The following is a 26,787-nucleotide window of genomic DNA, read 5'->3' as shown; positions in this document are numbered from 1 at the left end:
GGCGACACCAATAGTCCGCAGTTCAATGTTCTGACACAGGGGGCACAAGCGGGCGCTGCCAGCTGTGTTATTGAGTCACCAGAATTCCACCCACCTCTTCCTGTCCACCACAGATCAGTCCCAGCCGTGAGACTCAGAGATAAAAGTGTATAGATGTGACACAACCAGCCACTCACATGCCTTACTAATGACTGTTGTTGCTGCGCCTGACACTCTACACCCTATTGTGTGCAGATCTGTGCAACAAAAAATCCCATTGATAGAGAATTATCATCCTATCAGTCTCTTGTTGCTAAACATTTAGAACATTCGATGCAAACGTGTTGCAAGGATTGACCAGAGCTTTTCCACTAAAACGGTTTCGGCTATGTGGTTAACTATCTTGGCAATTTATTGTGTGCCAATAAAAAATGTGAAACAAATTTTAACGTTATGTGGACTCTTTTCTCTGACTAATCAAATATGGCTTACGGTAAATAATCCGTAAATTCATGCTGCTTAGGCGTTTCACCAAGACCCTGAAGACCGAAAATAGCGCCATGATGGCCTAGGACTGCATGCTAGTTTTTCCACCTCCGTCATCGTATGTAAACACGAGTTGCACAAAGAAGGGATGCAGCCAAAACTGAGTGTCTGGTTTCACTTTGTCTGCCCGTAGTTTATTGCGTGAATCTATCTGCGCTGCCACCCGCCCAGTTCTAGGACCTGTCATGACCCCACAAAGATATTTATTGAGTAAAAAACACAACATACAAATGTTGTTTGTGGCAGCCATCTGTTGCTTTTGACATACATCTTTATATTATAATGTTTTCTGAGTAATCCGCTAAGTATAAACAGTTTTGTGATGGATTATAAATTTTCATGGCTCTGATGAGCTGCAGTGAGAGAGAAAGTGTGGTTAACAGGAAGAGTATAATAATTATTTGTTGAATATGTGGCTTTCCTCTCCTTAATGAATCCCTTTGTCTGTGAAGCGAACAATGAAATACATGACACATTGTTTCATTTTAATGATATTTCACAGAATATTAATAATAATTCAGCTGGAAGATTCTTTCTCCCAGAATAACAGCATCTGTCGCACGCTGGAGAATGCTGTTTGCTTTTAACTTGTGGGAATGTCACATGATTGCTGCCATCTTTAATGTGCAGAGTGGAACACTAGCTGAAGCTAGCATAGCAGTGAAAGCTAATGCTAGACTCTGCATTGCAGGCCTGCCGTCTCGGGGGGACAACTGGGGTAGTTTGGGGGGGTGGGGGAAGTAGAGAGCCCAGCCCCATTGAAATAATTTTGTCAGGGGCTAAGGAATTATGTAGGGTGGGCCTGTTGTGTTGACATGGAGGAGCAGAACAGAAGATCTTGAGAAGAATAGCAAGGCGTGATGGAGGCCGACAAGAATATTTTGGCCTAATTATCACAGCATATTAAGCATATTAAAATAATTTTTGCACTGTAAGCTTGACTCTGCATTGAAACGAAAGCCTACAGTCAGTCTCGCCACCAACAGGGAAAATGCTAATCTCTGGAGCACTGAATATGGGACATTGTCCGGGGTCAACTAATGGGCTTGTTAATCTTTTGTGTTTTGCAGGCAAGAGTTTCACTCTGACAATCACCGTATTCACGAACCCCCCCCAAGTGGCTACTTACCACCGAGCCATAAAGGTCACCGTGGACGGGCCGCGCGAGCCCCGAAGTGAGTACCCATCCCAATTTGCCGATGAACCGCCACAGCGTAGGTTTCAGAGAAGCTTAGCGGCACGTCCGCCGTATTCCGGCCTTAGTGGCGAGTTAACCCGCCGGTGGGACGGAGCGAGTGGCCGGCAGCTGGGGGGGTGGCCGGCAGCGGGGGGGGTGGCGCAGCGCTAACAAACGTCTGTGTCATCGGGCCGCACAAAGCCCTCTGTTATGCCACTGCCACACGCCAAACACCCGCCTGCGTCATTCCACTTACTGCTTTGCGCTTCTGCTTTTCTCTCGCCTTACAAAAATGTTTACCTTCTCGGCTTGCCGTCACGTCTGCAGCACGTGCCGGGCTGGCTCTGACCCGCCTGCGCAGAGACCCCTAGCTGCTGCGCATATTATTACCGCCTTCGCAGACGTTAATATTCATCGTCGTCGAGCGAGTCGCTGTTGCAAGGACGCCGACACGGCATGGCCTTGTTTGACTTGGCTATTTCGATTAGCGTGTTGCTATTGTATTAAATTTGTCAACGATGTAAAACACAAACGGGCCAAATGGACTTATCGACAGGTACAAGACCTCCCCCCAACCTCGTTATTAAATGGCCTGCATTCGTTTCACAATTACATTTAAAATGATTTTTAAAATTTATTCATTGCTTGGTCCAACAAATGCTCTTGCAATGCAACTGAGGAATAATGGGGGCACGACCAGGGTCAGCAGGGCTGGCTTCCGTTTTTGGGGATAGCTGTGGGATCCCGATGGAGGTCAGTGGTCTGTGGTTGATTCTGCAAGCGCATATAAGCATTACTGGACGCATCAGCCCATGCTGCTGAGGTGGGATCATGTCGCTCCTGCATTGGAGTTACTGCAGGAAGGGAGCGATTCCGGAAAACTTCGACCATGTGTCTTACTGTTCAGCTGTTGTAACTACTGTGACTTTTTAGGTTTCTTTACTGTAATCAATATTAATTGTTACCAAATAGAGTACGAGGAACCACAAAACCTTATTCTAAAGAGGAGGATAATATGCATATTTTGTAAATTATTTGAACTCTTATGAAGCATTAGATTATATGGGAATTAATTGATGATAAATCATTTGTTAATTGAGATTTACACTGTTTTATTAGATGCATGATATTTTACACAAAGGCATACTTGTATTTATATAGTACATAGCGTTTTAAGTTTGTTGTGCTATAAAGTTCTTAGTGTAAAAAAAATCTGTATTGAAAGTCTAGAAATATTGATAAAAATTCTACTTTACAAAAGACAAAAAAAAGGACCTTTTGAGTTCTGCAGAGGATTAACGGAATCTGAGTTGGTGAGCCACAGGAAGAACGTTTTAAAGATATCGTTTGCAGATGCCGTGGTCCAGGCTGCCCGTGGTTCAGGGCGCCGCGGTTCAGGCCGCCTTGGTTCAGGCCGCCGCGGTTCAGGGCGCCGCGGTTCAGGGCGCCGCGGTTCAGGCCGCCTTGGTTCAGGGCTCCGCGGTTCAGGGCTCCGCGGTTCAGGGCGCCTTGGTTCAGGGCGCCTTGGTTCAGGGCTCCGCGGTTCAGGGCGCCTTGGTTCAGGGCGCCTTGGTTCAGGCCGCCTTGGTTCAGGGCGGCGCGGTTCAGGGCGCCGCGTTTCAGGCCGCCGCGGTTCAGGGCGCCGCGGTTCAGGGCGCCGCGGTTCAGGGCGCCGCGGTTCAGGGCACCGCGGTTCAGGCCGCCGCGGTTCAGGGCACCGCGGTTCAGGGCTCCGCGGTTCAGGGCGCCTTGGTTCAGGGCTCCGCGGTTCAGGGCGCCTTGGTTCAGGGCGCCGCGGTTCAGGGCGCCGCGGTTCAGGGCGCCGCGGTTCAGGCCGCCTTGGTTCAGGGCGCCTTGGTTCAGGCCGCCGCGGTTCAGGCTGCCTTTGTTCAGGGCGCCGCGGTTCAGGCTGCCTTGGTTCAGGGCGCCGCAGTTCAGGCCGCCTTGGTTCAGGGCACCTTGGTTCAGGCTGCCTTGGTTCAGGCTGCCTTGGTTCAGGGCGCCGCGGTTCAGGGTGCCGCGGTTCAGGGCGCCACGCACACCGCCAGCCCGGCCGCGGTACTGCTGGTGTGAGGCGACTCGCGTCTCTTGCCAGGGCTTACACTGGGACGCAGCAGCAACATGCACACAGATCAGGAATGAAAGGCTTTTGTGCGATTGAAAAAAACAATAAAAGACTACAGACAAACCATAAAACTGTGGGGGAAGGTTTACATTTTGAGCTCCATTGTTCAATGCGAAGCGAGTTTATGGCAGATTCCCCCGAGAGCTTGTTTCAATATTGTTTTCATTAAAGAGCAACTTTTACTGTATGTTTGGTGCATCTCACAAAAGATGAAACAAATGCTAGACACATCACTGAAGGCTGTAGAAATGGAAACAATAGCCCTTTATTTCAGATAGCTTGTTTTTAACTTGTCATGATGTCTGGCTGTATTCTTTTTTCCATTTTGTGCCTCCTAGACGAGCATTCAGACCTCCATGTGTCTCTGGAAGTATCGTATCTTTTATTTTATGCATGTGTCGAGGGTAGCTTTTCGCTATACTTCTCTTGTTTTGCTGTAGTCTCAGTTCCCTGTGTATTCGGGTTTCCTCTGTTCTCCTAGATTATATATGAATTGAGGGTAGGTTTTTGCTAGCCTTCCCGTTTTGCCTGCGGTACAAATTTCTAGCTTGTATGGGTGTTCCCTGTTAAATGCCAGTCAAGGGCAGCTTGCTGATGCACCTCCCTTATTTCCACTGTCGTCTCCATTCCCACTGCATCCAGGTGTCATCTGAGTTGAATGGCTTTGGATTGTTTCAGAAAACATCCAGCAGAGACTGGATGGAAACTGGACTTTGCATAATGTGGACAAATGCTAAAATATGGTACAAGAAACAGTTGAAACTAGATACACGACAATGACAGATGAGTCAGACAAGGGGCCAGGAATAAATTCTACACTGTCTGTCATGACTGCACAGATTGAAGGCGTCGAATTGCTCAAAAGCATTGGATTGGATGCATTACATGAATTATATGAATCACACGTATCATTAGTAAAGTGCATTCAGAATGAGGATCTCATGAACATAGCTGAGACTGGCTGGGATTCTATGAATGCAGTCGAGGGTGTTGGGTAATATGGTTTCTGGGGGTGTGGAATTGGGATTTTCTTGATTATTGTCAGGTGATAAGCTTCCTTTCATTATAGGGCCAGGAAGAAGAACATCAAAGCAAGCCGACTTCACTTTGATATCTAGGCATCTACTGTGGCCAGTAATGTTCAGAGCAAGTGGGAAAGCATAATGGCAAAAAAATGCATTATGGTGACAAAGTGAGTTTCTTTTACTATGCAGAAATGGTCCAGGAAGTATAATCAAACTGATAGCCTTTGTCAGCTATAATCACAAACAAGGTCAGTCCCAAGTCAAGGCATCGTAGGGCATGAAATGATGACAAGAAAATCAGTGAGGCTTATATGAATCCATCATTCAGTCAGATGGGAGATAGTTAAATGGAGCTGTATGTTTTTACATAGGGACCCAAGATTGAACTCCCGAACATACTGTAAAACAATGGATTGCTCTATAAAGCCTCTTTGATCCACACACTTCTGGTTGTGATGAGGTGCTCAGTAAAAAGTTCAAACGTTTGGGAGAAGAACTTTAAGAGGGAGCCAATAGGAATTGACTGCAGGGGTCGATATACTTCGCATACAGTCGATCTTTCCGCATTGCAGTGGCTAGGGGCCCCCCCAATCTAAAAAAAGCATCAAAAATTTTTGGTCCCTTTGGCGAGCAAAGCGAGCCTGTGAGCGGAGCGAAGTGAAGCGAAAATATATGAAAAATACAAGATACAAAGATCAGCGCAAGATATCACGCAAGAGGCAGCGGTGGCAATTTCAGGTCCAGAGAGTTAAAATCCAGACCGGGATTTTGTTTCAACCAACCAGTTGAGCATAAAGAGTCACAGTCAAAGAGTACTCAACTGATTGGTTGAAAGTAAATCGTGGTCTGGATTTTTACTTTCTGGACCTGAAATTGCCACCTCTGTCAAGAGGCTGCCTTAAACACAGTCGCTGTCCTCCAAACCTGCACCGAACATATATTTCACGCATTTATGAATTCATCTGCTGGCCGTCGCATGTCGTCTGCAACTTTTGCAAATCTCCCAAAAAATTCCCATTTCATTTCTTACGCCAACCCCACGATATATTGAAACCATGATGGGGGACGCGCCGATGCAGAAGTGTCGACTGTAATTTTCTTTTGCTAGGAAGTTATGTGCAACTACATTTTGTTCCAGTTGGAGACACTTCAGTGGAGCTTCTGAAGAGCCGGATAGAAACTCGTTACAATAATCTGCTAGGATCTCGAGGTTATGGATATACAAAGCAGGGCCTTCACACCATGTAGAGATGGAATCCTGGGCCGTCACGCTACATTCCACAGGCGAAAGTAAGACCAGCGAGATACGTTTCAAATGCTGCTGTCAAACACTGAGATCCCGATCGACAGTGACATCGAGATCCTTCATAGCAGCGTTGGTATTTACATTTGCTTTCAGATCCAAGAATGTATCTCTCGTGTAAGTCTCTTGGGAACCACTTACACACATCTGTTATCAGCAAAAGGAATCTGTGTGTCATACGACAGACAGACTTACAGTTTAGAGTATTCTAAGAGTTTACACTAGAGATAAATAGAGTTTTATGTCATAGGCGTGGTAGTCAATAGTATATGTGCCCCATCGCATGGCATTTATAATGAACAGTCAGGCTCAGACGCTGAGTAGCTCAGTGGGCTAAGTCTCTGTGCCTGTGATCAGAAGATTTCCGCTTTGAGCTTTGGAAGCTACATGTTAGCTAAGCCTGTGCTGTGCAGCAAAATGGTGTAGGTGAGGAGAAGCGTTGCAGTGTACCCGCACCTGTGCCAATAGCCAACACAAGCAGACACATCTGGAAGCTTGGGGTCAGGGGTGCTGCCCACGACCTCATATCTCAGAAAGTCTCGGGGCTGTGAGCTACCCAAGCTTATTTTGAATGGGTACATTTAAAGTTTATAAAAGGGTAGGGAAAATAAAAATGTAAAAAACAACTTTACAGTGTTCTTCAATGCCAACTGGTCTGGCAAGCAACTGTTCCCAGATGCTTTTCGTTCATAAAAATATTTTTGTCGTCCCGCTCCCCCCCCGCCACTCACCCCACCCACTTTCTTTGGCACCGGTATCAATACTATCACATCGCAAACAACTTCTCCCCCCTCTCCATAAACACATCTGGCCCTGGGAGCCGAGGGGCCTTCGTATCAGCACACGATCGGCGCTTACCGCTGGCGGAATTGGTGCCCCGTGGCACGGCTGACGCGTTCTGCCTTTGATGTGCCCCCCGCTTCAGGTCAGCCTCCGTCTGCTTTATTCAAAGCAGAAAAAAAAGGAACCTTTTCAAATTAGTTCTACCTAAAGGCTTCCAAACAATGGCAGACAGACCAGGGTGGATATTTGATGTCTTTTTTTTTTTTTTGCGGTTTTGTGACAGTAAAAATTATGATGCAGCAGTAATTGAGCTATTTAAAACATATGTGATATAAAATCGCTTTATTAATTTTATGTAAATCATCTTTAGCTCCTGAACGTGTGGCATACCCGTGATTAATGTGTCTTATATTAAATCCTGATTGACACTGCCATGTTTGACAGGCGGAAGAAAATGCACCAACAAGGAACACACATTTTTCAGTCAAACACACCTATAGTATTTTCAGATGTTCTGCATATTCTGCATGTCTGGTGTGAAAACAGATCTGCAAGTTTGTCCTTTGCACCGTCTGGGATCATATTTGTAATCTAAACAATGGGGGAAGTGTGATTCTGATGACTTAATTACACTTTTGAAAAGTCAATCTGATTTCTATTGGTTATGATCTTTGATTGGATGTGATACAAAGGTCTTTCTGCCGGTTGATTGGGGTCCTGTTTTCGTTGCATGCATCATGGATTATGGGATATTGCTGACGAGTTGTATGAGTGTTGGTTGTGGTAGCAGAGCACGAGGAGCTGCGGACACTGTTTAAGTAGTCAGCTCTGATTGGTTGTAGGCTTGGCACCATGCAGAATGTTTTCTTGGACGGGTACCAGTGGCTGTGAATCTCAGGGCGTTCAGAACCACGCATCTGGCAGAGAAACTTTGAACAGGACCTACTACTGATCGGCTTGAAGCGTGAAAATAGGCTTCTTCCTTCGTCGCATCAGCCATTATCCAGAAATGTCTCTCTATTTTTATTTTTTTTTTTAAAAAAGAGAACATTGCTTGAAACATTTTTGTTGTCAGAAAAGAAGCTTAAAAGTTCTCTAGTCCCATCAGCTCATCCTGCAACATGTGTGTGTGTGTGTGTGTGTGTGTGTGTGTGTGTGTGTGTGTGTGTGTGTGGGGCAAGTAGCCAAACAGGAAATGACACACACGGATGCATCTGTGTTGTGCAACTCTGTGTGAGTGCAATGCAGGGCTGCTACTGCCTGTTTATGCATTCCTTTACCCAGAACCCTGTCGCATCCACGTCCGCATTGTCTTGCGGCTGTGGCAAACGTGTGTGTGTGTGTGTGTGTGTGTGTGTGTTTGTGTGTGTATATAAAGACATTCCAAATCTAAAGTGAATAAAACACAGTAATAAACTCATATAGACAAGGTGATGTTTTTGGTTCGTAAATTATATCGTGAATTACTTTGTAAACTGAAGCACAGTGTATTGCAGATGGGAAAGACCTGAGTTTGTTCATTTTGTCACCTGCTCTACATTTGGCAGAACTGGACATGGACTCACTTTAGAACTGCCATCCCGCAGTGATTTAGCATCATTTGTTTACAAATTCCTCTTCTCTGGTAATTAAGGCTCAGTCGTATGTAAAATAAGTGGTTTATAGTTAACGATGGAGGAACTGGTTTGTAGGGCAAGACATGAATTCACTGTAATGGTGTCAATGGAGACAAGTCTGGGACTTTTGTTGTTGTTGAACAGATCAGCTGAAACATGCTTTCCTGGAGTTAAATTACCTGTAAAAAAAATGTGGTGGAAGGTGCATGAACACGCGAGAGGCTCCATGTTTAGGGAAATGAAGTTTCACACTTAAAACCTTTGCCGCTCTTCAGGCTATACAATGGCGTGCTCACAGAACAGGAAATACCGCAGGTTCTCTTACTTTTCAGGATTTATTTTCTATGAACTTCTGACACACTTAGTACGGGTGGAACAACCACCATTTTCCTGAACAGGAAATCCATTACCAATTTGTTTATGTACTTTACATAGCCTGTTGGACACCGTATGAATCCTTGAGGACCATAAGCAAATCCTTCCACTCGTTCGCAGAGAGAGAGAACAGGGACACGATGCGTTTTTGTTCAGCAGGACAGACTTGCTTCTGTGTGGTCGGAAACAGCTCTCCGAAAGGGTAAATATACACGTGTCCTGGATCCACGCACCATTATCCAGGCTTACTAAGAGAGTGGCTAGACATGCATGAGCTGCAGGTCTTCATGGAGCGTGCTCTTTGGGCCGTGCTGTTTGGCCACAATTTCCAGAAGTACTCAGGATTTGGTCTGGAAGCCCCGAGGAAGCATCTCAACTTGCCGCTGTGGTCTCAGTGTCTTATTGCTTCTTGAGACTGAAATATCACAAACAGTGAATTCAGATACCAGGGTAGATTTAATGTAGCAGTTCCTACACACATTCTGGAAGGAAGCTATCTGACAAGGAGCAGGAGTGGTATAGGAGCAAATACACGCAGCTCCGCTGGTAGTTTGTACCCAGAATGCAGAGCTCTCGCTGGCTGCGGCGGTGAGCATGCGACTGAGTCAAATCCTGCTCTGTGGTGTTCAGGGGGCACCTAAGCAGATGACAGCTCTGGGCTTATTCTGCGGTACGCCGCTGCCACAAAAAAAGAGGAAGGAAAGGCTTTGAGGGCGTGTTTTATAATTGTGCCATTAGCCCGTGAGGTTGGATTTTGTGAATGCTTAATGTCGGTTATTAGAAGTAGTTTGGACTAATAAGGTGATGTTGGTTTGAGCATCGTATAGTTACAACCTGTTGTCTTATGTCTGCTTTGTCTGACAGTTGTAAATATAAGACGGCTCTCTGCGTTGCAGCGAAGTAAACCCTTTAACTGATTCTTTCCAAGTTTACGGAACCACGTACAGTAGATATTGATCGTAGAACCACAGTACGACAAATTGAGCATTCTGTTTTAGTAGCATCGTTGCTATACTCTTGGCATCACAACAGTAAAATTACAGATTTTGATTTTAGTCAATATGATTACACTCCCTATTGTTCTCTAGTGATCCTTGGTTTGTTTTTTAGTGAATACAAAGGGCATGTTTTTGCAGCAGCATGTTTTGAGTAATGTTGTGTTTGAATGTATTTGCTGAAGCACACCTCAGTAATAGGCAGGATGTATAAGATATTACTGAAATTTGACAGGAATGAAGGCTGCTCATTACTGAATGATTATTTTAAGACCTTTGCAGCAACTTGCACTGTAGGTGGCCATCGCTGACAGGATGGCTGTTTTCCGAACTCGATACACAAAAATAAAACAGATGGAGCCCAGCTACCTATTTAAAGCTCTAATTTCGGCGAGAATAGGAACCATGCGACCTGCAGTGTCGACACTCCGGCCTCCGCGCTCCTTGTCCATGAGCCAATAAGCAAGTGCCAAAAATTACGGCCTCCGGAGCGTGAAGCAGAGAGAAGAAAATTGCCTTGTTTAGCTAGCACAAATTTATTTATCATTTATTTCCATTATAAAACGTCTCGAAAGAACGGCGTGCTAGTCCCTACAATGCAATGCATACCTGGACCACACACACACACACACACACACACACACACACACACAAGCGAAAGCGTGCTTCAAACCCTGATCTGTAGATGTTTGAGCCAACAGCGCACCCACACTGAGCCAATTAGGACATGTTGTCTTGAAATACGCTTTTACATTGTACATGATTTAATGAATTATTAAAGCCTGTTCGAGGTAATAAAAAGTGACACTATTCTGACAGTCCAGTTTGTCTAAGGAATGTGAGCTGGGTGTGTAGACTGTGTACAAGAGCCGGAAAGCACCTCTTAAGGCTGCTGGCAGGAACTAATTAGTGTATTTTCGACTTCAAAAAGGCTTAAACAGCATGAGAGATGCAGGTATAAACAGGCTTTGTTTGGAGCTACTTTGGAGCTCATGCATTATTTGGGAGTTGTTTTGGAAACGTACACCAGCAAGATGCGCCGTGACGGGAAAAGGGGTAAATAAATGAAGCCGGCAGACGCGGCCAAGCGGAGAGTAGATTAGCACTGGAAATTGAGACAGGATGGACGTTTGAAGTAGCTGCAGCATCACCGTCCCTCTATATCGCCTCTCCAGCACGATTTATCGGCAACCTCCCTAATCCGAAAAAGCGAACCGTCGAGTTCTCTTTCACCGTGGCCCATGACCATCGGAGACAGCGGTGTCAGTGGGTTGTGCATCCGTGGGCGTTGATTGGATAATACGCGACATGTGCTTATTTAACTGGAAGCCATGATTTTGTGAAATGAAGAGTCAGAGAAGCTGATTTATTTGACGTTTTCCTTCCCCATTTTCCCCATGGAGAGATTCAGACGGGCGACACTGTCAGACAATCCTGCAAAGCCGTGCTCTATAAGAACCCAGTACATCTTCACAAGTTCGGACGAGTCCTGACAGGGAGAATGTGTTCGGGGGAAATAAAAGACCGGCGCATGCTAAATCTCCTCTCAGTTCCTCTTCTGCTCTTCCCCAGAGTGAGCCGAATTTAATGTTTTGTTTTAAATTCCTAAGATGTAGAAAGAAATTTATTGTTGTAGTTGGCAAGAACAAATCTGGCTATTTACAGCGACCAAGAGCAGTTTTGTTGGAATAAATGGACCCATAGAGTCTGATAGTGTGTGTCCTGCACCAGAGTTGGTTGAACGTTCCCCAATTACGGGCTTAGCTGGCTTGCCAGAACCTTTCCTTGTTGTTTTGGCACAAAATCAGGTATCTATGCCGGCCTGTGACCATCGTACACGCTAAATTTCAAGTACGATGTAAACGCTCCATTCCATGGTGCTGATACTAAATTTCTTTTTTCAAACGAAATGATAGCACCATTTCAGATATGTATTTATATTATGAACTTCAATGCAGCTTTCTGAAGAACAAGCACTGGATTATATATATATATATATATATACACACACACATAAATATATAAAAGGATTATATTTATATATATTATATATATATAAAATTAGATGAGTCTGTTTGCAGTTAGCTGGTTTGAGCTGGTTCAGGTTCCACTTCAAAATGCCAGGAAAGTAAAAAAAAAAATGAAAAGAACCCAGTTATGAATAAAAATTAAAGGATTTACCTGCTTTACATCCAGACAGCTAAGAAAATGTTTGTTTTTTTTTCCTGTTGTAAACAAACTGGGAGTGAAGAAATGGGCGTTTCTAAGCTGTCGCCGGCAGGCGGCTTGTCCGAAGCGCGCGGACAGCTGATGGCTTTATGGCATCCTGGTAGCTCTCTTGCCCTTCACTGGGCTGCCTCGCTTCCTGAAGTTTGCAGGGCTGGGACCACACAGACTTCTGGCGCTCTTCCATCGCAGCCTGGCTCGCATCTCCCCTCTTTCACTCCTTCGTTCTCTCTCTCTCTCTCTCTCTCTCTCCGCTCCTTCAGACCCTCGTGGCCGACGGCGCCTGGCCTTGACAACCCCCCCCCCCCCCCCATCTCCACCCCAGCCCCCAGCTTTTCTTCTGGCTGATGGTGGTTATGAACCAGTATGTGAAACAGTTCATTGTTTTATTCTTCGGCATGAAGGTTGTGGTCTCCTTTTTTTTTCATTATGAAATATAGATGGATGTACTTTGTTCTGTCTCCTTCCACGTTCTTTACTGACTGCCTAACAGTATGAAGACGCAGGCACCCTCACAGCTAGAATGTATCATATGACATCATTAACATAATGTGTAGTCACGTCTCTATTGTATAAGGTTATAAAATGAATCGTCATTGTGAGCTCCTGGAAGATGCCGTTGAAGTATCCTCGCACTGCAGGACCCTTATTTTAGCGTAGCCTTTGTGAGCAGCGTGGGCTCGCTAATGCGTCGATGCGTCATCTCTGCACGCTGTACTCCTGCCCCGGGATCATGCTCGTTCGTATGTACTGTCCTCTCTCCTTTCCCACGACGTGTCATTTAAGTTCCCTTCACGTAGCTGCTGGTTATTTAATAGCTAGCAGAAAATGTCTCGCTAATAAAATTCCTGTACATATGCAGCATCGGTTATTGATGATGAGATTAACACATTAAGCGGTAAAGTACGTTAAGTTATAGCTGTCGTCGCCTTGTAACGTAGCAAAGCATGGTCTCATTTTCCATGCTAAAACATTTCTGGGTGCCGTCCCCAGTTGGCTTATATGTGAGTCTATTTCTATTACTCACAGTGACTGCAGTGAAAAATCAAACAAATGCTGATGATTTAGTTGCTCTTACGTTGTGATGTGTGTTAACGAGGAAGAAAAACTGAAGGGAAAAAACCAGGAAGACTTTTTAAAGAAAGACGTTGTGTTCCCTGAGATAATCTGATAGTCTAATTCCCCCCCCCCCCCCCCCCCGCCCTGACTGTGCAAAAAGATGGAGGTGTTCAGCACCCTGCTGCAAGGCTGCTACCATAAAAAAAAGGTGTTTCTGCATTTAGGCCTACAGGCAAAAAGAAAAATCTTTGTAACAGCTTAAAGGCTGAAGGACAGCGCTGTAGATGGCGACCAGCAGAGCGCCACAGCCGGAATTTACTGCCCACCTGGGGACCTCACATCTCTGTACAGAGTGTTCAGGTATTTATATGCACCTTAACGTCGGTAAGTTAGAGCATTATGGCCGCACAGAGTGATTTAGTCGATTTTCATGAATGAGCTTAGTTTATGAAGTAAGCCTGACATACTTTTAGCATAACTGGGTGAAATCAATTTGTCATTAGTTACTGGGCGCCGTGTTATAAATGCGTCTGATGTACATAAAGGTTTCCTTGAGTTTGCGGATCATAAGAAATGGCCTCTTTGTGAAACTGATCCGAATCCATCACACTCTGAGCTGTCTGAGGTGACGTCTCAGAAATGTGGACGTCTTAGAGCCCATGATTAAAGTCTTGCCGTATTTATTTCTGACAGAAACCTACATCCTGGACGTACTGATGGAAACTCCAGGCTACTATGCACTAATGAAGGCTTGTGATTGGCCAGAAATTGTATTTGAAAACACAGCAATAAAATTTAAGGAGCCCAGATTACCTCTTATCAAGCCAACTCAAGCTCTGTGCGCATATCGGAATGTTCGATTAAAACTTCGGACTGACGGCAAGGACTTGCGAGTCCTTAATCTCAGTGCTCGTCACTTCATGTAGGTGGCCGCTTCCTGGCAGGTCGTCAGACGTATTAGTAACATCCATCTTCCGAATCCCCCGGCACATTCTACAGATTAGCTTTGTTTAGCGTCAAGCGCCGCTCAGACCTAGAGTGGACGTTTAGGTCAAGCCGGGGACTCTCCTTTTGTAAAGCTCTGTTTCGGCCTTGAACCCAGTCAGGTTCTGCAGGAATGGAGGTAACTCAGTGTTGCCGTGCCAACTGGACGCTAGCCAACTTCAGCAGGAGTCTCTTTCCCTGGTGTTTGATATTTACTTTACTGCCATTCAGAGGAGCCGACCCAGGCGAGACAGACAGACCCATTTTGTCGAGGGAAAGAGTGAAAAAAAGAAAGTCCTGGCCACGCCTGGACCCTTTTTTCTCCCGTATTCTTCCACTTCTGTTGACACAAAAGCTTTACTCCGAAAGGCTGCATGCACCTGTGGGCCTTTATTGCATTATTAAAGGTCTGCGTGAGGCAGCACTCGCATTGTGACGCGTCGGGCCGCATTTTCGCAGCGTAGCCGGGGATGGGGCTGCAGGGGACATGGACATCGCGTGACAAGCTCTGTTTACGGCAACTCGAACACTTTTCTAAAGGGGGGAGGGTGTATAAATGCTGCTTTATTATGTGTGCGCGAGTAGGACGCCGTATCCCTGTTGTGACGCATGCGCTGGCGCCCCCTACGGAGCGTTACTCACACTGTCGTTTGCCTCTCGCAGAAGAGCCAGCGTCACTATTACGTCATTAACAGGAAGCTACAGGTGCCAGGCCGCATATTACGGCTACAAATTCTTTGCATGGGGACCAGATCTGTTCGCAGGAGGTGTGTACAGTGTGGGTAATGTGATTTGCTTTGTTAGGGTCTGAAACTGAATTCTGCTCTAGCATGTCATGGAAGTAACAGTATTAGCGGAGCAATATCTACGTTTAAAAGGCAGCCTTTACCATCAGGTCGCTGAGGCATCAGAGCGGCATCTGAGAAAAGCTTCTGCTTGTGTATGACGCCTCGGGGGGGGGGGGGGGGGGGGGCATGGCGGGCTTCCGCCCGACTGTGCTATGTCACAAGCACATGTTTGATATTCAGAGAATAATGACTGCGGCATTACAGTGATGCATTGTGAGTGCTTTCTCCTTGGCGTTGCTGTAACAATTATGGGAGCTCAATTGAGACGCTACCGTAATGATATGGGTATATGGGAGCACATTCTTCATTTAATTGGAGTCTGGCATCTCTCTCCTGTGCTGTGTCGACTCCTGGTGACCCTTTGGACAGCATATCTGCTGAACGTCTATAGTCTGGCTTCCCACTTTCATGTTATTATTCGCTATTCCGCAGCGTAGTCATTTTTAGCATTACCATACTGCTGGATAGCCGCTAATGCTCAGCATTACTTATCCTTATGGTTGGTGTAGTGATCGACGATGCCAGCTAATTCTTAGCGTTACTCCAATGGTGGATTGCAGGAGCTAATTCTTGGCAGTACTGTCAAGTCAAGTGACGTGGGGCTTCACTGTCACGCCAACCGTATATAGTACCACAGCAAACAGTGGCATGGAATAGCCTTCTGCAGAACTTCAATACCTTAGTTGTTTTTCATGGTGCGGTAATGATGTATACAGTGTAAGAGTGGATTACACTTAGCATTTCTGTATGATGGACCCCATGGCTAAATGTCACTTAGGGCCCCCTGTCGAATTTTACATATTTTGCATATTCAGTGGTCCCTGGACAGTGCTGGGCCACCTAAATTTGTTGGGGTATTCATGCCCCTACTGCAGCCCTGACTGCTCTTTGATAGGGTTACTGTAGGTCATTTTTAGCGCTACTGTAACTATAGGTACCGGCAGCTGACTCCTAGCGTTGCGGCAGTGTTGGATGACGGCAGGTGGTCAGCGTGACTTATTGAGAGCATTAATCTTAGCATTATGGCTACGGCGGCCTGCGGCACGGCTCTCGCGGCTTCACTGTAATGGCTGGGTCTTTGTGCTCTGGCAGGACACAGACAGAAGCTGGAGGACTCTCCAAAGCCCGGATTGTTCTCGGACCGTCTGAGTGAGCTGGAGCGCATCCGTCAGACCACCATGAGGGTTACCGTGCCAACGCAAAGTCCCCGCCCGTCACTGAATGCAGGGCCAAACTCCTTCAATCAACAGGGACAAACCCAGATCACTGGTGAGGGCAACGTTAGGAGAAATAAAGCATCTTCATTAACCCCAGATGAAGCATGTTTGCTAAAATATGCTGAGCCTCTCTACAGTGTAGCAATTTATTGCCTCCTTATGCTATGACTTCAGCCATCTGCGGCATTTTGTTTATTAAAAAGTTGGTTTTGTCAGGGGTGCAGAGCACTAGCGAAACTACAGTCAACTAAGAGTAGATGCACTAATGACACTGATTTCTGTGGTATCTCTCTGTCAATGTGGCTTATAATATATGATTATTCACTATTATTAACTGTGATCAAATCACCATGTCCACCTCAAACAAAGACAGATTCAAGTTATTTTCGTGTTCGGAATTCTTCTGTGGCCTGTCAGTATCTTATCGCTCTAAAGTAACTCTCTCTAGTTACTATTCAATCGATACCTATTAGTACGTATGTAGGATTCCTGTGTAGAATCTCCAGCTTACCTTCTTGTGGCGTGTGATGAGTCGAACTACATTGTAAGTTACTTGCGCACAAAGGGGTGGATTGTAATGTGCGACACAGGCTCCAGCGTAACGCCATGTGACTTGTGAGTTCGGCTCTTTTTGGCATGGTGCGTGCATGCAGGCAAGTGGTTCCACAGTCCTCTAGGCCTTTTTCCATGAAATGCAAGGTACTTTTGTGACACTGCAACGTGGGTGATCAGCAAATTTTTGCATTTCATTAAAGCTTGCTCGATCCTTGTCAACCGGAGAAACAAACCTGCAAAAATGAGATTATTAGTAATTCTAGCGGTATTATACGTGTCTTTGTTTACAACCACGTTGTTATGGAAACAGGGATCACCAGCTCAGCTTGGTAATTACCCACAAACTCCATTTCCTTCCTGGTTTGACTCCGAGTATTATGAGGGAGACGCTGATTTCAGCAGGGAGATCAAACATAAAATCAATCCAGGGCACACTCTCGGTGCTCATCAAGCTACAACGTCTGTTACCGTAATCGAGATTCGAGCTTCCTGCTGGCTGAGAATGCCAGTGTGCCAAAGACGATGATGACGTGGAAGAAAGGATGAATGCATGAGGACTGATACCTGGATGAGTGAGGTCATGGATGAAGACTGCAAATGGATGATGACACTGGTGACTGATGGCTGAAAAAAATGAAGCAGGATAAACATAAGAATTGTTTGGCGATAATGATACGTTTTCCTTGTGATGTTTGCCGGGACAAAGTACTTGGTGAACTCACGGTGTCAACCCCCTCCCCCAACAGACCCGCGCCAGTCTCAGTCGTCCCCTCCTTGGTCCTATGAGCAGCCCTACACGCCGTACCTGAGCCAAATGACGTCTCCGTCCATTCACTCCACCACGCCTCTGTCCTGCACCCGTGCTACGGGACTGCCTGCCATCAGCGACGTGCCCAGACGACTCTCAGGTAACCCCTGTCTGCAGGTGCGCCAGCGCCCCTCCCTCTCACACACCTGGGGGAGGGATGATGGAAAGATAAAGTCATAGAGACGTGACGGGCTTGTTTGACGGCAGGGCGAGCGAGGAGGACAGCCTCCAGATATCATATTTATGTATAGAATTTGTTTGCCTTTACTGGCAGGGCAAATGTATTCATAAAGGGACCTCTTCTTTTGCATTGTTATAGTGATGGGTAGCTTATCTCTGTAAATGTTACTCAATCATACTCATTACAATAGTGATATTGGAAAGTAACTTAAGTGTTAATGTAATGGTGGGTAAATGCCGCTATTTCTTTGCATTACTCATCCTTAGTATTAGTGTGGCAAGAGCTAATGGCAGCCGATTTTTAGCGTTACTGTAATGAGTACAGTGTCTCATTCGTAATGGCGCCTCGTTCTGGAGGATGAATTAGCACCCCCCCCCCCCCCCGAAAATCCCCGCTTATGTTATCCGACAGGCACCTTTACTGAAAAGTACCCATTCATATGTCTTAATTTAAACATTGTAATAGCATGACAAATAAAGAAAGGCCTCCACTATGACATCACCCATAGATTTTATAGATGGGGGAAAAATATTTAAAAAAAGAAAGTCTGTGATGCTTTGGGGGAAAAAAAAAACACCAAGATGTTTCCAAGCCTCAAGAGCTTCTCCAAAAGCGTATTTTTCTAACGGTGAAGAGAGATTATGTTTCCTTATTTCCTCCATTAAAACGTTTGATCTTTAGAGGAGTATGGGTAATAACAGGGGAGCAGGTAATAACAGGTCCTGCTCAGAGAGAAGAAAAAAAGCCCGTCTGCCTCTGTTTATAGTGTGATCTGTGCTCCTGAAGCAGCCGTAGAAGTAATCCCAGTGACCCCAATGCACTGCTAACAGAGTCTGCATCGAGAACGGCTGCACTGCAATTTGTATCTCTGTGCTGGGGTGCTGCTTTGAAATTTCAATTCAAATAAGTTTCACTTTTTTGCCACCTGTCTGTATTGCTGCCAGATCATTTTCTTTTTTACCTTTTTCTTTTGCGTTTTTTTTTTTTTCGCCACCCACCCTTACGTTTCTTCTTAAGCCCGGAGCAAATGTGAGAATTTAAATTACTCCTCAGCGTGACTTGTTATTGGCAGGTTTGAAGCCCGTCCAAACTGCCCTGTCGGATTTGATTAGTTTAGATTTTGTCCCGCTTTCATCTTGGGGATGTCAAGCTTTGTTCTTTTCTCAAAGAGCCACACGCGCCCAGGGTCTTAACGTCCGTCCGTTTGGGTTGGAAGGCTCCGGTCCGTTATGCGAATCCTGTGTAACCGCTCAATTTTCACGTTTCCCGCCAGCAGCGGGGCCACCTTAACATGCGGCCTTTCCCAGCGTCATCGGGCGGAAATCTTTTTGACACACACTTATAAAAATATAGGGGCTGCTTTATGTGCGGACAGGCAGTGGGATATTGTGGAATAAGGTGACTTTTCTGCAGTGTTGTCTGGGATATAGTAAGATGATAGAATATTGTGAAGTAGCTGGATTTTCACCAGCACATCTGCAATGTTTATTAGCGTGGAGGAGGGGGGCGAACACCTCCCAGTTCACAGTGAGTGCTTAGCCTGTGTTAGCTCCTGGAACTATAAACAAATTATGCATGTTTATATAAGCTATAAGTGCTTATATATGTGTTCCCTTTAGTACACATTATATTCAGTCTCTAACTGCACAGTACCTACAGTTGAAAGTGATAATAATAATAATAATAATAATAATGTAGCCTCCGTCTGCCTTCCGCAGTGCTCCAGATTTTGGGATAAGACCCCATATCATACTGGTGATGACTTTGCTGAGGATAGTAACTATTTGCTGTTCTTTACTGCGGCTCAGTCTTGCATAAAACATCCTGTTATTATTATTATTTTAACGACAGATGTCTGATAACGTGAAAAGGGGCTAAATGATCTTGAGCGACCACACACACTGGGAGGGGGCAGCAGCGAGGCACCGGGAGAGGCCCCCAGAGGGCCAGCGGCCGCGCGGCAGACGGGGCGATGGGGAGGACGCCTCGCGATTTATGGAGAGAGGAAGCGTTTCCCTGCCTCCCTGCCCGGCGCAATGGTAGCCGCAGCCTGTTAGCGGTTTTTAATTTTTTCGAAATCCCAGCAGAGGAGCCCGAGAGATGAGATCTGCCCCCCCTCCCCGGCTAATCGGAGACACGCCGCCACATCTGAGGCTGGCCCAGCTCATTATGCCGCTCCCCCCCCCCCCCCCCAAAGTGCTTCCATATGGCCGACTCCTGATTCATCCCGACTGGGCGCTTTTTTTCCATTTCTGTAGAAATGCATCACACACACACACACACACACACGAGTGCATGCAGACGCGCAGGCAGCCGTGCAGACGGACTCACAGATGAGAAATGCAGCCTGATCTTTGTACCGCTTGTGTGGCTCTGGTGCCTGGAGTTTGTCCCAATGTAATATACAGTCCTTACAGAAAATAAGTCTGAAACTTAGCCTTGTGAGTATTAACTTTAAAGCGAAGTGCTATTGAATTAAAGTCAAGGGGAGAGCAAGGAAAAGGATGTTTATGGAAAGTGTGTAAATGTAAAAACATCTTTCTCGGGACTCATTGATTGTTAATGATGTAATACTGATGAAGATGTGATGCTGGTCTGGTTAAAATATCAGATGTGCAATTATCAATAATAAAGAAAAGAAACTTAGCGTTAAAACTCTGCTTAGTGCTTTAGGACCCTCTGCCTTTCATTCATCTTGTTACATATTTAGTTTGTAAATCTATCAGTCATAAACCCATAACTTGTAGCCATAAACCCATAACTTGTGGCCTTTAACAGGATGTTCAGAGAAAATATATGCATTGTTGATAGAGCTTTGATATGATGGCACTGGGGAATTATTTATTATTATTATTATTATTATTATTGTTATTATTATTAATAATTATTTGCAAACGTATGTATTCTGGATTGATGGTGTAACACTGGCATGATAAAGTCTGTAAGCTAACTCTGTTGTGTCTGGTTATTTGGAATGCTGTATGAGCACGAGCAGCTTTTTTGACCCTGTCCCTCTGACGCCATGGTGACATCACCGTCTGTCTCTCTGCTACCCCAGGAGCCTCAGATCTGAGCCCATTCTCTGACCCGCGGCAGTTTGCTGGCCTCTCCTCCCTGACAGAGAGTCGCTTCTCCAGCCCCAGGATGCATTACCCTGCCACCTTCACCTACACGCCCACCCCAGTCACCTCGGGCATGTCCTTGGGTAGTGCCCATTACCACACCTACCTGCCACCTCCTTATCCCGGATCTACCCAAAACCAAAGTGGACCGTTCCAGACCAGCAGTACCCCCTATCTCTACTATGGCGCCTCTTCTGGGTCGTACCAATTCTCCATGGTCCCAGGGGGAGATCGTTCACCTTCCCGGATGCTCCCACCTTGCACTAGCGCCTCCTCTGGCAGTTCCCTGATCAACCCCAACCAGACGGATGGGGTTGACGCCGACGGCAGTCACAGCAGCTCCCCTACAGTACTCAACTCCAGTGGACGAATGGATGAGTCAGTCTGGAGGCCATATTGATGTTCCAGGACCACAGAGCTTGCAAGAACCACAGTCAGTACTGTACCAATATAACATGGTTTTCAAAGCACAAACTTTTATTAAGGAATCATCTTTTTTTAAAGGACCATTGTGAATATTTTTATATTTCAACATTAACTTTTTAATTGGGATGCTGATGGAAAACTCTGAGGAATTTCCCTTAAATATTTATTTATGTGACTGTGTTCCAGATGCAGGAACAGTGTCAGATGTAGGGGGCACCCTTGAGCAGGAAAGGCTTTTCCATAAACCAGGATATCCTGGTGACATTTTCACGTTCCTCCACGGAAGTAGTGTCAAATCGAGGGACATTTATTAATTAGCACATTTATAGAAATGAAAAGATTCCCATTTTCTACTCACATTTAGCATGTACTACAGGCTGTTTGCTGGGAAATATGCACACATGTGTGTTGTGTGAAAATGTCACATCTGATGTTATGGGAAATTCAGTTTAAGTATTTCAGAATTTCCTATTGCAATTTACATTTTTTTACTGTTTTATTTTTAAGTAGTTAACTGTTGTTCAGTCATGCTGGTACTCGATTGAAGTGTGTGTGTGTGTGTGTGTGTGTGTGTGTGTGTGCGTGTGTGCATGTGCCCGCGCGCGCACGTGAATGTGAGAGAGAGAGTTAGGGAAAGTCTTATTCAATGGTATCAGAAAAAAAATTGGCAAACATTATTTTAACTTAAACAGTAAATTGTAGCAGCAAAGGGATGCCGGTATTGATTTTAAAAGAGAAATAATATCATACAAAGTTATAAAATGGTTTAATGTATTCAATAGTTTAAAATTAATTTTAAAGCCTATGTAATTAAGTTAACCGTGATTTTTATAAGTAATTTATATAATTAGTGCTATTTTCTATTTTGGAAACCCAAAGATTTTTTTTTTTTATTGTTTCTTATGTTGCTTGTGTTAAGTTAAAAACTGTGGAATGTCAAACATTCGCATGTGGGACACGGTGACAGCGGCTTCCGGAAAAAAACAAGCTGCGACTGACGTCTGACACCTCATACTGCATTCAGTCCTGTCGCGTCAACAATCAGACTAAGAAACCTATGCAATCAAACTCATTACACAGTAAAGTAGTAACTTCAAGTTACTTCAAGGTACTTCCTTTATAATTACACAAAAATCTGTCCTTTCCAGTGAACTCAAAGCTGTTAGCTGAGCGTACAAGTTCAGTGTCTCCATTAGTTTGGTGGTAAATCGAATAGGACAGAATATCATAGCGTTTATCACATGGTGCTTTAAAACAACTGTTAGAAGACTGTTTATGAGTAAATTAAACCTACAAAGCCTTTGTGTATAACATTATATGAAGTAAAGCACTTACAAGAGAAACATTTACCAGGATAAAAATGACCAGGTGAAACAAACAGCCGATTACCTTGTGCAGTTTTCATCTCATGGTTCCCAGAGTTATGTGTATAAACAATCTTGCTATGAAATGCAGACATAAGCAATAAACGGACAGTGGCAGTTTAAATGTGTTGGTGGTTGGGGCATTTAAACTGCCACAAATGCTGGCGAGTAATATTCTATAATATTCTGAAAGTTGCTGCTCCTGTCTGGCACACAGCCATGCATTTCGGACGCTGACCAGCCAAAGAATGCCCTGCTATTGTCCTTTTTCTCTTATTGATTTATTAGCAAATACATTTTCATAAGAAATTACCAGAATTGTCTGCCGAGATCAGATCCTTCTCCTGTTGTAAACTGGCGGGGGTGGGGGCGAGGGGGTGTTTGATTATTTTCATTTTTTATGGATATGGATAACAGGTACTGATTAACAGTTGCAAACTTTGTAAAAAACACAAAAAAAAAAAACAAAAAAAAATCTTTTTTTGACTATTTATATGAAGCATTTATATTTCGAAAAATATGTATGTATTTATTTTCTCTGATGGTTAGAGAAGTCCAGCTTAAGAAATAATATATTTTTCATCAGTGTCGATTATGTCACTCAATCCCTTGCGTCGGTGATGATTAGCAATTACGGCTAACTTAAGAGGAAGGAAAGGGCACTATACTATCACTGTTGGTGGCAAGGCTGCTGCGTTTGCTTGATTCATACAATGAAATAGTACAATATTAAAGAGTTCTTTATTACACATTAGGGCTGCGGGCAGCAACCTGGGAAACCTTTGTTATTATTTTTTTGTAATGCTTGTACAGTAAAGTTCTCTTCTACTTTTGCTTCAAATCAGTTCTACATTCAAAAATTGAATATATTGGAAGTGGCAGCCCGCCTAGTCTGGAGTCCAGCCTTGGTGACGTTAGATCAGTGTTTCCCAATCCGGTCCTCAGGAACCCACCGTTGGTCCACGTTTTTGTTCTCTCAGAGCTCCCTGCCAGACAGGCCAGGCTTTTTGGCTACTGGGAGCCGGGAGGGAGCAAAATCCTGAACTGGCTGTGGGTCCTCGAAGACTGGATTGGCAAACACTGCATTAGGTAAACCTTGCTGACATGCCGGCTGTTTGCACCTGCAGTGCCTTTGCCTAAAATGCCTGATGAATGTCGCACTGCCTCCTCCTTACTGTGTTGGTGAGGAACCAGAGTTTCAGCCTCACTAACTGCCCATTCTGGATCTCTCTAAACATCCACATATCAAATAAGGTACATTTCCAGCAGACGGAGTCGGAGATAATTTACTGTTGAACGTGGGGTTCAGTTCTGGTGAAAACCGAACCGTTTTACCCACTTAGTTCAAAGTAAATAAACTGCACAGTTTGGTGATGAAAGGGAGGCACATGGAGTAAACAGCAGCACCAAAACAAACCCGAATCCCCGATTGCAGGTTTACAAAGGTGCAGAGCTGTCCTGGTTCTCCTTCCTCCTTGGACCGATTCCGGAAAAAAAAAGCCCAAAATCATTCAAACAAATAACTTGTCTTGGAGCAGAGAAACTACATTCAATCAAATCACCACAAGAGTTTTCCTAAGCTTTTACTAACAAATTACACCCCCTCCCCACTTCTTGGTTACGGAAATGTTTGTCAGCATTTAAGTAACATAAAGTTAAATTATGTTTAAAATAAGCTTGAATTATTATTAAATTAGTTTTGAAGACAAAGGCCATGGCAGTTTGACTGAATTATTGCAGAAATTACAAGCCATATGTGATGACTGTAACATGGACAATCATATAAAGTTCAGAGCTGCAGTAATGAAATATCAGTGTACAGTAGTCTTTGCAGTCACAGATCGTTAATGCAAGGCCTGCTCCTTACAATAAAAAGTAACATTTCATTTCTTGTTACTTTCCGCTCTTTGGAGAAAAGCACATAGATCCGTACACTGCATTTTTCCTCAGTTTCAGGTGCACCTTGTCCGAGGTGGTACAGTCACTGTTAGACTTTTACAATCTGTCGACAAGCCCAGTTATAAGTGTTCTGCAGGTGAAATAAAATAATTCAATTAAAAACAAGATCATTTATGCTTGTCTAAAGGTACCAAAGATTTCCTGTTTTTTGCCGGGACTGTATGTTTGTTCTGTGTTTTATGCTTTGCTGAGTTCAAGAGAAAATTTACGAGGATGCAAATAAGGCCTGATAGGCAAAAACATTAACTATGGTTTGGGATGACCTGTCAAATCCATTTAAGAAATATTTTTGAACACCTGATTTTTAAAATTCTTTATACTATGACATGCTTTTGTACCTTGACTGGATCAGATATCCAGCATAAAAGATGATCTTATAGTTGACTGCAACTATAACAGCAGCCAAACATTGTTTACAAAACGTTTACAAACCACAAGCCTTTTTGATTTATATATAGGTAGATGTTTGTATGTTTGACAATACGTATGCTTCATGCTTTTGAATTAATTGTTATTTTGGACTCTTGCATATTGTACAGAAGCTTTTGTATGTGTTTGGGTCCGGTTCTGTTTTATCCTAAAGCATAACGAATGCCAAATAACACCTTCTAAAAGGGCCAGTTTTATACAGGAAATGAGGGATAATTTCATGATTGCATTTTGTTTCAAAATAAATTTCAAAATAAAAGTTGCTTTCGGCATGTTGGCCCTATTGTATTATTTCCACTTATACTATATGCTTACTGCCCTGGCCGAAAAAGAAGTCGCACATTGGCCCATCTTTAGCTTTGATTATGATGCACATTCACCAGTGCAGTGTTGCCACATGCATCTCAACATTCTTTTCATCCAGATTTGCATTCATTTCCCTTAGAGATTTTGTACTGTATGGACGACAGGTGAGTTGAACCACCCCATGAAGTCTTTTTCAACACATCTGAAAGACTTTCAATGGTGCTAAGGCCAAGACTCTGTGGTGGCCAGTTCATGTGTGTTCACTGATAGTTTGAGCCAGTTGAATCTTGGCATTATCGTCCTGGAATATGCCCGTACCGAAAGAAAAAATCCCTTGATGGGATAACCTGGCCGTTCAGTAGATTCAGGTACTCAGCTGACTTCACCTTATTGCTGCATAATGTTGCCGAGCTCTAATAATGATCCAGTCATTGATTCTTAAGTACTTGCTGATTTAAGCTGAAATGGTGACTTTTTTGGCCAGGCAGTGCATGATGGGTGTAAGGTAAGACCGTCGACGTGCAGGATACTACGGCAGACACACACAGACACACCAGTGTACATATCCCTTTGGAGACGCCCCCTTGATGACACTTGATGTTGCAAAGAACGATCCAATCATCTTCCAGTTAAAGTCCAAGGGTATATTTGTGATCTGGTTGTGATCTGTTATGTCATCCGTTACTCTGCCGTCACCCTTGACAGGAAGCCTCTCTTCCTTTTGCCAAAGGTGAGAACCAGGATCTGAGAAACTGAGCTAATTTACAGTAACATTGTCAAGACCTACCAGATACAATGCAAACACGCATTCGGGTATGTAGAGCAGTTTAGGGCAAAGGGCCTTCCTCAAAGTCCCAGCAGTGAAATCACTCTGCTGACCGTGGGATTTAAACAAGCAACCTTCTGACTACAGGCACGGTGCTCCAGCCCACCGAGCCATACATCACCCCCGCACATGACACCCAATGTGTTTCTGCGACGCGCCGAAAATATCCCATAATGAATGGCTCGTAATTCGAGCTGGAGGTGAAGTTCCTTCAGCGCGTTTTTGGTAGCAGATAGAATGATTAAACACATGCACCTGTGACTCATGACCCAGAGGTTGCCGGTCGGACCCTCAGGAAAAACAGCGTTGCTGTGATCAGCAGGTAATTTCACCGCAGCTGCTCCAGGGAAATATCCACTTGCATGTACGCCTGAACAAGATGCAAGTCACTCTGAATGAAACGCTATATTATATTCCGTCAGGTAAGAGGCTGGTGGGTCACATTGCACAATGCTCTGGCGAGGATCCAACCTTTCAAAAGCTACAGCATAGAAAGGGGTTTATTCCTGGAAATTTTGTATTATTCTTGCAACTAAAATGTTCCCCTAAGTTT

General features: G+C 44.5%; 2 protein-coding genes across 5 annotated transcripts in view; both read left to right on the top strand.

Annotated features, from left to right (window-relative positions):
- Positions 1–25,374, top strand: part of LOC125715040 (runt-related transcription factor 2-like) — a 54,692-nt gene extending 29,318 nt beyond the window's left edge. For 2 of the 4 annotated variants that reach the window (XM_048986228.1, XM_048986229.1), the window contains exons 5-8: positions 1,596–1,700; positions 16,134–16,310; positions 17,560–17,721; positions 20,861–25,374. In XM_048986228.1, the coding sequence (XP_048842185.1) occupies positions 1,596–1,700; positions 16,134–16,310; positions 17,560–17,721; positions 20,861–21,324 (908 nt within the window). In that variant the 3' untranslated portion in view covers positions 21,325–25,374. Of the gene's footprint in view, positions 1–1,595; positions 1,701–16,133; positions 16,311–17,559; positions 17,739–20,860 lie in introns of all 4 variants that reach the window. The other 2 variants (XM_048986231.1, XM_048986230.1) reach the window with 2 other exon arrangements.
- Positions 1–26,787, top strand: part of enpp4 (ectonucleotide pyrophosphatase/phosphodiesterase 4) — a 75,704-nt gene that overhangs the window by 6,765 nt on the left and 42,152 nt on the right. The window lies entirely within an intron of this gene.

The sequence above is a fragment of the Brienomyrus brachyistius genome, chromosome 19 (genome assembly GCF_023856365.1).
Source record: "Brienomyrus brachyistius isolate T26 chromosome 19, BBRACH_0.4, whole genome shotgun sequence".
NCBI classification, from domain to species: Eukaryota; Metazoa; Chordata; class Actinopteri; order Osteoglossiformes; family Mormyridae; genus Brienomyrus; species Brienomyrus brachyistius.
The sequence above is the reverse complement of the archived record's forward strand: the minus strand, read 5'-3'. Positions and strand labels throughout refer to the sequence as shown.